General features: G+C 42.2%; 1 protein-coding gene across 4 annotated transcripts in view; it reads left to right on the top strand.

Annotated features, from left to right (window-relative positions):
* The window catches only part of mtmr4 (myotubularin related protein 4), a 58,810-nt gene that overhangs the window by 42,191 nt on the left and 3,664 nt on the right, over positions 1-12,955 (top strand). For all 4 annotated transcript variants that reach the window (XM_015383677.1, XM_015383676.1, XM_015383674.1 and 1 more), the window contains 13 exons: positions 173-339; positions 432-528; positions 1,351-1,464; positions 1,547-1,737; positions 2,520-2,648; positions 2,767-2,878; positions 5,178-5,373; positions 5,487-5,672; positions 8,534-8,704; positions 8,916-9,070; positions 10,295-11,642; positions 11,741-11,851; positions 11,941-12,029. In XM_015383677.1, coding sequence (XP_015239163.1) covers positions 173-339; positions 432-528; positions 1,351-1,464; positions 1,547-1,737; positions 2,520-2,648; positions 2,767-2,878; positions 5,178-5,373; positions 5,487-5,672; positions 8,534-8,704; positions 8,916-9,070; positions 10,295-11,642; positions 11,741-11,851; positions 11,941-12,029 — 3,066 coding nt within the window. The remainder of the gene's footprint in view (positions 1-172; positions 340-431; positions 529-1,350; positions 1,465-1,546; positions 1,738-2,519; positions 2,649-2,766; positions 2,879-5,177; positions 5,374-5,486; positions 5,673-8,533; positions 8,705-8,915; positions 9,071-10,294; positions 11,643-11,740; positions 11,852-11,940; positions 12,030-12,955) is intronic.

Raw genomic sequence — 12,955 nt, forward strand, 5'->3', positions numbered from 1 at the left:
TCCTGAAGACGGGGTAGTTACTGTCCAACATGGAGTCTGGGTTTGATTTAAGCGAAGGCAGTGATTTTTAAAGCTTCAGAAAACATAAATCAAAAAAGCTGATTAACCTCAACAGTTCATTGAGCGTAACTGAATCCTCTGTTTTCTTATCTAAACCCTGGATTCTCCCCAGATGCCACTTTGCAACCTTTAAGCAGTGCCAGGAGTGGGTGAAGCGCCTGAACCGGGCCATCGCCCACCCGTCCCGGCTGGAGGACCTGTTCGCCCTGGCCTATCACGCGTGGTGTCTCGGAGCCAGCGCAGACGATGAAGACCAGCATGTTCACCTCTGTCGCCCAGGTTTGCACTGCCAACCTAAAGCTACTGTGATTGTTAGGAAAAAAACAGCATTATTTGTTTGTTTACGCCGCCATGTTAATGGGTTTTTTCAGGGGACCACGTCCGTCACAGGATGGAAATGGAGGTCAGACGGATGGGCTTCGACATGCAGAACGTTTGGAGAGTGTCTGACATCAACTGCAACTACAAGTATGTGTGCAGAACACTGTGAGCAGCCATTATGCTCTGACAATGAATGTGGAGAGGCTCCTGTAGACCAGAAATATCCAGGACTTCAATATCTGTGTTTCCTTTTCATTTCGCTAGGTTGTTGGCCAACACCTGTATCTCAATGAAACGATTAGCAGTGCAGTAAAATCACACCAATAAAACATTTACCACATGTGGTACAGCTGAAAAGAGGTTATTGGAAAAATAATCATTTAATTTGCAGCAGAAAAGCTCGATCTAATATAGTCAAAGTCAAAGTATGGACATCTGTGAGGGTCTAAAGTTGAGAATAATATCTCCCTGCCTCAGGCTAAAGGTTTTATATTCATATTTCATAAATTAAGCAGATGAGCAGCTTGCTTCATTTTCTTTAAACACCCAGAAAAGATTCAGGCAGGTTCCAGTTACTTTTTAGTTACTCAGATTATTTTTTTTAAAAGAAGCTTTTAAATATTCCTGTAAATGGTTTGAAATCTTAAAAACAGTCACATTATTTTAAATTGTTTGCACCCTAGAAGAGTTTAAAATGCGATAGCTGAAGAATTGCAGGCTTCTTTGAAATGAGTCCTGTGTAGGAAGCAGTCTGTCCATCCTGTTGAAGGAGACAGAGATGCAGCTCCATGAGCTAAATAAACCAGCTGCATCCTGCTGAGTACCATGACTCAGCACAGCGCTTTACTTTCATCCTCTCGGTCTGTCTTCCCCTCAGCAGGTGGAAGGAAGTGTTATGAGACCAGAGACGGGTGGTGTTAGGGTGTGAGCCTGAGCTGAGACTGATTCACGTTGTTGTTTCTCCTCAAGGTTGTGCTCCAGCTACCCTCAGAAGCTTCTGGTTCCCATCTGGATCACCGACAAAGAGCTGGAGAGCGTCGCTTCCTTCAGGTCCTGGAAGAGGATCCCCGTGGTGGTCTACAGGTGAGCTTGCTGACCCACGCCACAGCTCGCCCTCAGACCTCTCTGGTTTACTCAACACGTGTTTTGACTGTGTGGCTCCCAGGCATCAGAAGAACGGGGCAGTGATAGCTCGCTGCAGCCAGCCTGAGATCAGCTGGTGGGGTTGGAGGAATACGGATGACGAGTACCTGGTGACGTCCATCGCCAAGGCCTGCCACATGGACACAGGAGCCAAGGGGACGGTGGCCAGCCGGCAGAGAGGGGAGGCTCCCGACTCCTGTGATAGTGATTTTGGTAAATCTTCTGCTTTTCGTGTTTACGTGTCGACTACTGATGGTAAAATGATTCCAGTAATTCGATGAAAGCAAACCTCTTAATCAACGTCGTCATCCATGGTGCTGATCAATCACTTTTTAGAGGCTTTTTTTCCCATATTTACCAGGTGACGACCTCAAACTCCTCATTCTCTTTGAGTGTAAGCCAATAAAAAAAAAAAAACGGTTAATTGTTATGAAGTAGCAGAATATTTGATTAGAATCTGTGTGGCCTACACATTTTGTTCCCTTTACTCCATAGCCTCTAAATACAGGCCTGTTATTTATATCCTTCTATCTTTTGGTGCAGTTAAAGCTGTGGAGCGTCAGAGCATGATGCTGCCACCACCATGCCTCATAGTGTGGATGGTGTGTTCAGATGGACGAGCCTTCAATGTTCATCAAAGCAGAGCTGTGCTCTACTGCTTTCTGCTGGACTCTTTAGAGCATTCATCCATCATTGGCTCTCCTCTTTCCACTCTTTCATAAAAACATGATTGATGGAGGGTTTTTATTTTATTGTATTTCTTTTATTGGAATTTGTTGCTTTGCACAGTTGGCACCAATATGTGAAAATTGAAGCAGACGATTACAGAACGCTCTGCAGGCCTCTGTTTTTCTTCAGAGATCAAGCTGACCTGGAGTCCCGCAGTAATTACTCCTCTAGCATGAGTTGCTGCTGGAGGCGTATTGATTCTTCCAATGGATGCACACGGCTCCTCTCCCCCCCTTCAGCTCTGTCCTCCTTTTTCTTTTCCTCAGACTCCTCTCTGACGGGCGGCTCAGGCTGTGACGACAGCACCGTCCCACAGAAGCTGCTGATTCTGGACGCCCGCTCCTACACCGCCGCCGTGGCTAACAGGGCCAAGGGTGGAGGCTGTGAATGCGAGGGTTAGTTTGCTCCTCAAACTCTAAACCTTCAAACTCTGTCTAGGATAATAATCTAGGATTTAACAAGTTAAAAACAGGTAAAAAGTTTGTTGACCTATATCTTGTATGTTATATTTAGAGTACTACCCCAACTGTGAGGTGATGTTTATGGGAATGGCCAACATCCACGCCATCCGCAACAGCTTCCAGGCTCTGAGGGCCGTCTGCAGTCAGATTCCAGATCCGGGAAAGTAAGTCGATCCGTCTGACCTTTGTTTATCTGAGCAGCTCTGGCCTCCTTTGCACCTCCCTCTCTGTTTTGATGCTCGCAGTAAAGCAGCACCACCTCGAAACGGGAGCGTTGCCATGGTGCCGCCCTGGTCCTGCTGGCTTAACCCACTGCCTGCTTGCACACAGATCTAGTTGTCTTTCCCTTTCATTTGCTTACATGGTTTGCTCTGTGGATTCTGTGTCTGCATTTATACTTTAATGGTCATACTCTATTTTAAGGCCTGTTTCTCTCTTAGTGTCGGATTTAAGTTAAAGTCACCCAGTAACTTAATCTGATGAATCTTTGCAAAAACTCCAGGGGCTGTTTCTACCCAGGTATTGTCTCACTGGTTGTGTTTATAATGACCATTGTATGTAATTATAAAAATAAATTGGCTTAATAGAAACATGCTTTTTTTTGGAAAAATATATATATATTTTGGTCATTTTAATTTTTTTTCATTTTCAAAAATGCCATTTAAACACTTTTTTGTTTATAAATTTTTTTGATCCCATGAGAAAGTTAGTTGACGTTTTCCAATAAGATATAGTGTATAAAGACCTACATTTGGATTTTAATAGCATTTCTTATTGAGTGGAAAAGGACCATTGAAAAATTCTTTTTTTTTCTTTCCAACGTTGGCAGACTTTTTTTTATCACAAACGTTTTGCATGTATTTGTAATGGAAATGCAACTAGATAGGTTTTACCGTCACAGCAGCAGCTTTATGAGTGGCTTCAGCGTCGCAGCTCTTTCTAACACCAAAGGTTATTTCTACAGATGCAAATAGATTCAAATGAAACTAAAGATAAAATATATATTTTTAGCATCTTTTAGGTGTCTGTGTTTCCATGCTACAATAAAAAAACCTTAATTTATTTCAGTGGGATTTTATTTGACACACCAGGACAAAGTTTGTTTTTTTTTCCAAATAAAAGCCCTCCGATCAGAACGAGCTTTTCATACCGAAGATTGATGAATATTTTCTTCAGGTGCAAAGCTGATTGAGACTTTTCCTGGAAATTCTTCCGCTATAAATGACATGTTTTACGGTCTTCTTCTCAGAGCACAACATCTTTTCAGATATTTGTAAAAGAATAAATAAGTTTTCTCACTGATTCACCACCTAATGATGCTTTATTACATACAGTGATTGAATATGTTAAGATTTAGACGCTGTAAAACAGTTCCTGATTAGTTTTATTGGTTTTAGCGAAGAAGGAAAAATGTATTTCTCCTTTAGTTATAAACTGAAAAACAGACGCTCGTGTCAGATGCCCATTTTGATTTTTTTTATTAAAATTTTTTTTTTGTATCAAAAAAAGTTTGCATAAGCAACAAATAATAATTTGAAATTTCAACCTTCCATTTTATTAAATTTTTTTTTTTTTTTTATTCTGTTTGAGATTATCTTTCTTTTTACATCTTATATTAATTTTCTTTCAGATTTCGGTTCTTCAGGCTGAGTTTTACAAATAACTTGCGTTTCAGCTTGTGTTTCACAGATCACCTTTTCTTAAGCGTTTGCATTGGGCTTACAGTAAAGAGTACGGGATCTGGGAAATTGCAATTGCAATTTGCAATTTGCAATTTGCAATTTGCAATTGCAAAAACGTAAATTTGAAATTTTGAAAAGTACATTTGAGAACTGTTGTATCGTGGACCACTGATACTACACGTGGAGTTACTCCATAAGTTGTCATTTTAGAATCCGCTCAGCCTGATATCCAGCATTGCACTATGAAAATATGTAGCTGGTGAGGGTTCAAAATCTAAATGTAGATGCAGAACTTGTCATTGGTTTGGCCCATATTTAGCACCCCCATCAACATATTGTGGAAAAACTCTTGGAAAGAAATTACTGAACTTGAATTGACATGAAGCTTTGAAAGTTTTGCAGGGAACTGTCTTTTCTACTTCTACATGCTGTGTGATGTTAGCTTGCCCCCCAGAGTTGGCCTGAATACTAGATGTAGATTCTAAAAGCTGCTAATGTTGTAAAATTAACCCAGCTTTAAAACCGAATCATAATGGGTGCATTGTGACCATATAAATGTCAGAGTTGGTCAATAAAATTAAATTGGTCAGGCTTTTTAAAGATTAGCCAGAAAACTGCCGTCGGTGCTAAACAAGGTGAAGTTATAGAGTTGGTAATCAGAGTTTTGATGCTGCCTGTGAGCTAAAGATGCTGAAGCTCCTTCCTGTTTCCTGCTCTGTATGAAACCATTTAGGAACCATTTCTCCCAGTTGGTCTGATCTGCTTCTCCTCGCTCCTACAGCTGGCTGTCGGCTCTTGAGAGCACCCGATGGCTGCAGCACCTGTCAGTCATGCTGAAGGCAGCCACTCTGGTGTGCGGCGCGGTGGAACGGGAAGGCCGGCCGGTGCTGGTGCACTGCTCAGACGGGTGGGACCGCACCCCCCAGATAGTGGCTCTGGCCAAAATTCTGCTAGATCCCTACTACAGGACATTAGAGGTGAGTCTGTACAGATTAGTCTGCTGCTTTAAATTATTGTTCATATGAAGCATCGTGGGGAGACAGTAATGAGTTATCACTGTTGGATAATCTTTTTATTTTTTTATTAACAGGGTTTTCAGGTGCTTGTGGAGACAGAGTGGCTGGACTTTGGCCATAAATTCGGGGACCGGTGCGGCCACCAGGAGAACATGGATGACGTGAGCGAGCAGTGTCCCGTCTTCCTGCAGTGGCTGGACTGCGTTCACCAGCTGCTCAAACAGTTCCCCTGCCTGTTTGAGTTTAATGAAGCTTTCCTGGTGGGTGGTGGTCCAACTCTGGTCCCTGCATGACATCTCAGACTGTAGAGATCACTGATACCAATCTGTGAAATTATTCCAGATGTCATAATGAAGATGATTTGTCCCTGATATCAAACTCAGTCATTTATAAATTGGTATGGAGATGCCTTAAAGAGCAATAAAATAACACAGTGGTTCCAGTAGTGCTTAGTGGCTGACAATTCTGGACTTTTTAGATCAAGTTATATGATCATAAAAAGAAAAAGATGTAATAAATTCCTAAATGTGCTCATATTGCAGCTCATAGAATATTTCAGTGAATTTTCAGTTATTTAAACAAGAACAAAGCTGCTTCATAAATTCAACGTTTTGCTTCAAAAGTGAAATTTTATTTAATTAGAGTTTCAGCGTCTTTCTGTGCAGCTCCTGATCAATGCTGGGGAATTTAAGTAACAAACAGGAAGCTGCAGCAGCGGTTGTATTTCTTTTTCCACTGTAGAGGATGAAAAACTTGAACATTTAGTCATAACATGACTAATATAATCTGCATGGCTTGTAATACAGGTTTGGATATTAAATAATTAATAGATGATCATTATAGTCAAGACCACCTTTTTCGGGGGGAGTCTAGACTGATCGCACAATAAACTGTGAAACATCAAATGAACCAGAAAGATCCACCTCCAATAAAAACTACAAGATATTAAACACTTATAGCTAAAATAAATCTATTTTCTCTATTTAAATCTCTTTACCAAATTCTCCACTTATCCCTTCTTCTCTTTGTAAAATGTTTGATTCAAACATGACTAAAATGTATTTTTATATAACTTTTATTTTCTTGGCTTACTTTGTTAAATCACATAAAAAGCGGCTGCAGTTCAACTGAAGTGGTTATAAAACCAAAATCATTCTGACTTTCTGGTAGCAGGAATGGATTTAATTTTTAAGACACAGAAATTGAATAAATTCTATACATGGGCCAAAAAATAAAATCTGTAATTAAAAATGACCAATAATTAAAATAAAATCACTGTAATTAACAATTTACCTAAGATAGAAATAGTTTAAATGATTGAATAATTACATTTCAAGTTTTAGGAGTGTTTTCAGATTTATATTGTCATTTTCTTAGAAACCATCTGTTTAGTTATGATGTGTAATATACTATAGAACAAAATCCAAAATTGATTCTTCTTTATAAAAGTTTTATGTTTTAGCAGCAGTAACAAAATAACATTATTCCTGGGAATGAATCATTGCATTTTGTTTCATCAGTACAACACGGCAATAAATCGCTACATAAAGGATCAAAAATGCATCACTATCTGATCTAACAGTTGATTGGCTAAGAGTGGCGGCGTGTCAGATAAAGATCTGCTTGTCATTGGTTACAAAAGTAAACAAGGATCAGAATTACTGATGCTAAGTATTAAAGTTAGCGTTCTATCAAAACCAGGACGTCGTTTAACCCAGAATGGACAAAAGAGCGTGAATTTATGACCAAAGGTAGTGAAGATTCGTTCCATGGTTTCTGCCACTATGTCGATGCGATGTGGGCGTAAGCAGTCGAGGAAAAGCTGCAATTGAACGGCGCGCGAGTACCGATTAACATAAAAATAATAAACGTGCAGCAGCGAACTCTTCAATGTTGGCTTTTACATTAAGTTTTGTCGTCCCTGGATGCTAAAAAAACTTGTGCAGAGCTGCAAGGTGGACTATACAACAAAACATCACTAGTCCTACGGAAGTGTAGACTATGACGTGAAAATGGATTTCAGTGATTCGCCCACAGCTAAAGGCATTACCATAAAGACACGTCTGCTGCACACAGAGACACTTAAGATAAGTTCCCAAAAGACTGAGGCTCTTAAAAATAAAGCTATTTTATTTTTAAAGCAGTTGAATGTGTTTTCTACAATCTCTTTTGTTGTTTAAAAAAATATTAGGCTATTTTATTATGAATGTTTCTTGTTAAGATTTTTTTTAACATCTTATGCTTTGTGGTATTCTGCACTTTAAAGATTAATCTCGGTGGTCACTTTTTAAACACCACAATGTATTAAATAAATACAAATGCTGGGAACCAATTCTTTTTAACATTTCATAAATATTTTTTTCTATTCAGCTACACAAGCATCCTCTTTAAACTACTAAGAATTGTACTATAAATTTGACTTTACCTTATTCTTATGTACACCTTAGTAATTTATTGATATGCCGCACAATGTCCTTTGCTATAGAAATGGCCACCCTACCTCTGATACGGATCCAATGCAGATAAAAATTGCTTTATTATTATCTATGTCCAATATCAGGACATCGCTGAAACTTATTGCTTAATATGATCCGGTGCCATTATCCTACATTGTACATAAAAAAAATGTTAACAATGACCCCACCAGAGCATGTTTTTGTAATTTATGCAGGAAAAAGCCTCTCAGACAGACAGCCTTTACAAAAGAAGGCTGTGCCCTCACAGCCCACAACCATGACAACCAGTCAGTTAATGAAGATAGTGACTAGGAACACAGAATAATGCATTAGATGAAGGCCATAACTCTACCGATGGGCTGCTGGAGGCTGCTCTGGACAGCTTATTTCCCCTTATGACATCATAAAGGGAATGCTTTTTGAACAGATTATTTTGAGCACACATTAGCTAAGAGGTGGGTGAAAGAGGGGTAAAGGTTTTACTTTCATTTGTGAATCTCACACACAGGCTTCAGGACATATATGACAATAAGAAAATGTTTATAAAATGAATTTTGCATAATATGGGACCTTTGAGGTTGCAGCATATTTTGTTAATCAGCTGTCCCTCAGAACTCTAGTCTCCTGTAAAGGCCTGAATTGACTCATCCTCATCCTCTACTCAGGTCAAGCTGGTGCAGCACACCTACTCCTGTCTCTATGGGACGTTTCTGTGCAACAACGCTCGAGAGCGAGAAGCAAAGAACATCTACAAGCGCACCTGTTCCGTGTGGTCCCTCCTCCGCGCAGGAAACAAGAACTTCCAGAACTTCCTCTACGTTCCCGGTCACGATGTTGTAAGAACTGTTTTTATCATCTCGAATTTTCCCTTTTTAATCTGATAGAAAAACAAATAATTGTTCAATATGTTGTGAGTTTGTTAATTCTGGATTTCCTTATCTAACCTCCTGTCATTTAATGGAAGATCAAAAGCAGATCTTTCTTTGTTAAGCCAAATATCTCCTGATTAACAAAATGATTGTCCTCCTGTGTTTGTGCGTCTGCCAGGTGCTGCAGCCAGTCTGCCATACTCGGGCCTTGCAGCTGTGGACAGCTGTTTACCTGGCCACCTCCTCCCCCTGCACAGCTGTGGATGAATCTGTGGAGCTGTATCTCCCACCATGTGTCACTGGAGATGAGCTCACCTCCCGCTCACTGGACAGGTACGCTCCTTTAAACACCTTCAACATTTATTGGCTCTTACAAAAACATTCTTTCTTCTAAAAGTTGCTTTCTTACATTTGATTATGATGTTAATTCTCATCGTCTTTAATGGGTTTCTAAGTCTGAAAAGTTGGCCAATGTATTCTACCTTATTCTCCTTTAGATAATATTTCAGAGCATCTTTTGAACATATTGGACTTATTTCTGCCTTTCTTCTTTGAACAATATCTAAAACCACACATTGGATGTAGCCACAGATTCTCTGCACTTCAAATGGGCCATTCTGACAATTTAATATCACCCCTTTGATTAGGGTTGCGAATCAATCAGAACCGGTTCCAACCGTTTAATTCTCCCGGTATAATTCAAATTTATTACTCCCAATTTTGATAACCAATCCGCCAACCGAAGGGAGAAAGCCATCGAATACAAGCGAAGAAGAATCTGCAGAAGTGAGCTGCAAGCATCTTTTTATTTGAAAGCCTGGCTTAATGTTCACTAAAGAGGTGACCAGTTGGCTACCTGGGACACTATAGGATCTTATTGATGGAAGATTCCCTCTTCCACCAGACTTATCCGTTGTTTTAAGTACCGTAGATATTTTTTCGTTTATTTTCTATCATCTGAGATCTGTTTCATTTAATGAAACCTGCTGACTCAACAACTGAAAATGAATCCAAAACCTTTCTTTGTCCTCTAAAGTAAAACCTCACTGCTTCTACATCTGGTTAGGAGAAACTAAGGTGCAGTGAACGATGCTGAATTCAAATGATGTCCAACATTTTGCTTCTGTAACCCAGGAAGCTCTTTTCTCCTCTGATCAGACTAGCTTCTCTAGCGGCTGTATTCCTAATGAACCTCCGAAGCTTTAGAGAACAGCTGGATTTACTCTAAATTACATGCATGTAAACTGCAATGTCATAACCTGGATTTTATCCAGTAGTGTTGATCAAAGGGGTGAACTGGACACATCTTCATGCCGCAATTGGACATTCAGTGATTTTATTTTTTTTTTTTTTATTATTCTGGCCTATAAGATTAAACACCAATCAGATGCATAGAAGTTCATGGTTATAACCTGATAAACTGTAGAAATGATTTGGGGGGTCTAAATGTTTTCATTCAGTGCAGTTTAGCTGCTGGATGACAGGGTTTTGCTGCCCTCTATTGGCTCAAACAGGGAAGTGTGAAAGAATGACATGTCGGGGCCTTTTGTCTTCTAGGCTTCCTAAGACTCGCTCCATGGACAACCTGCTGTCGGCTCTAGAGAACGGGCTGCCTCTGACCCGTACGTCCAGTGACCCTAATCTGAACAAGCACTGCCAGGAGGGCCGCTCGGCCCCGGGGCCCCCGGTTGCTGTAGAGGACGCATCTGCAGATAGCTCTGAGGAGGACGGACCTGAAGGTGCTGAGCAGGTGCATTCAGTTGATCCGGGTCTGGACAAGAACCCTGAGGCCGTATCGGGGGAGCCTTGCCTTACCACGCAGCCCCTCCCGTCTCCACCCCTTCCCCCCGTGTCCCCCACACACTCGCTCACTGCCTTCAGCACTCCTGTCCTCCACCAGGCTTCGCCTGAGATCACTAACCCTCCTCTTCCATCGCCTCCACTTGGAGATGAGAGTCCAGGTAGAACTGCTAAACCCTCCTCACCCTCCCATAAACCTGAGCCTTGCTTACCCCTCCCCTGCAAAACCAGTCAGCCTGCAGCCTCCACTTTAGTGTCCAATGGACTCGCTGAGGGCCAGACTAACGGTCTGCCACAGCCTGCCCCCCTGCTGGCTCTGAAACAGCAGACGGCCAGCATGGAGGACTCCACTGAGACCCTCACAGATGAGGGAGAGCTCCCCCCTGCCTCCCCCTCTCCGTTACCCCAGCGTCTCACTCAGAGTGACGAGGATCAGCCTCAGAAAGAGAAGGAGGGGCTAAGGACAGATCTGGTGAAGGGAAAAGGGAGGACGTTGATGGATGCGGCAGCTTTGGACTCGGCGTCCCCTCACCCACCCGCCCCCCAGGCCCAGCTGTCAGACCTGCCTGTGCTGGGCTCTCCGTGGGACAGCGTCCAGGGTCTGGTCCAGTCCAACTCCAGCCACTCTGCCGTCATCCGAGCGCTGCACCCCGGCAGCTACCAGAGCCGACGGCTAGCGAGTAAACTCCTCCGCTCGCAGGGCTTCGCCGCTGCCACCGGGTCCCAGTGCTGCCGGAGGGAGGCTCTCTGTTGCTCAGCGCAGGCTGGATGTCCGTCTGCAGCCCGGAGCTCAGCCCACATGGGCCTGTGTGGCCCCGCTCTCAGCAGCTACTCCCTAGCAAACCACCAGCTCCTACCGGCGTCTTATTCCTCACCATCGGCCGCTGGCTCTCCTCCCCCACCCCAGACCCCAGCGTACCTGGATGACGACGGCCTGCCGGTGCCGCTGGACGCCGTGCAGCAAAGGCTGCGGCAGATCGAGGCTGGCTACAAGCAGGAGGTGGAGGTGCTGCGGCAGCAGGTGCGGCAGCTGCAGATGAGGTTGGAGAGTAAACAGTTCAGCAGCCCGCCCTCTGAGCCAGACATCGACTATGAGGATGACATTGTGAGTCTTTCAGAACGTCGATTCATCCTAATCTGTCTGCTGTTTTTTCTTAATAATCATCACCATCCGTTTGTCCTCTAAAATCTGCCGTGGTTCAGACATGTCTGCGGGAGTCGGACAACAGCAACGAGGAGGACTCCCTGTCCACCCACAGCGAGGACCGTCTGTCTGAGTGCAGCTGGGATCGGGTTGAACCCAAGGACACAGAGGTTAGCATTTCTCATCCACAAGTACAGCGTCTGTCTCCTCCCTGCCTCACCCCTAATAACCTCCCCCGCTGTCCTGTCTGTGTCTGTAGGTCACCAGGTGGGTCCCTGACCACATGGCCTCGCATTGCTTCAACTGTGACTGTGAGTTCTGGATAGCCAAGAGGCGTCACCACTGCAGGTGAGACTTTAGATTCATTTCCCTCCTTTATTTAATATAAAAAGTCAGTTTGCAGGAATATAGTATCATCAAAATCTCAAATTTCTAATCAATCTTGGCTCAAACCACCTGATTGAAGGGACATCAGAATAAAAATCACAAAGAGCCACCGGAACCTCATTCCTTCAAGATACCAAACTAATAAACAGTCCTGTCTCTACCAGGTTTTAAAAGAGAAACCATTAAGTCAGTCAATAAACATGAAAAAATCTAAAGTTTGTATTTGTTCCCTGCTCTTAACTCATACATCCATATCACAATGGATGTTTCAATTGTATAAATAAGTTTCCTAATGCAAGTAACAACTTTTTTTTAAAATAAAGGTCATAATCACAAACTATGAGTTTGGATCTAAAACCCATAAATGTGTGATTTGTACCTCATAAGGATACGGCCTAATGTCTGTCATTGAAATATGCATTGAATTTATTGCTTGTTTAAAGGTCTTTGTTTGGTTTTGAGTACCTTGAAAGCTGGAAAAACCAGACTTTAGCATGTAGGTTTTTTGCAAAAGAGAAAAGATGTTTCATTGACCTGCCAGCCGTGGAGCGACGGTCCTTCCTTGGTGAAACGGGAGGAAGAGCCTCAAAATTCAGTTTAAATCCCTGGGTTTTCATGTTAATATGATTTACTAGTTAGATTTTATAACAGTGTTAAAAGATATGCAGTAGGCTAGTTGTTAAAAAAGGGGGATGATTGAAATTTCTTTTTTTGGAAGCATATTTAGCCAAATTAATACAGTCTATTAATCTGAAGCAGTATGCATGGTATGGTTGTTACATGTCAGATACGCCGGTCATTGACCTTGACCAAGGCACCTTACAGTAGAACTACAGTCAGTGGCATGGCTATCACTGCCCCTACATAGTTAGGGATAAATGCAGAGG

Source organism: Cyprinodon variegatus, unplaced genomic scaffold, assembly GCF_000732505.1.
Source record: "Cyprinodon variegatus isolate N-32 unplaced genomic scaffold, C_variegatus-1.0 Scaffold291, whole genome shotgun sequence".
NCBI lineage: Eukaryota > Metazoa > Chordata > Actinopteri > Cyprinodontiformes > Cyprinodontidae > Cyprinodon > Cyprinodon variegatus.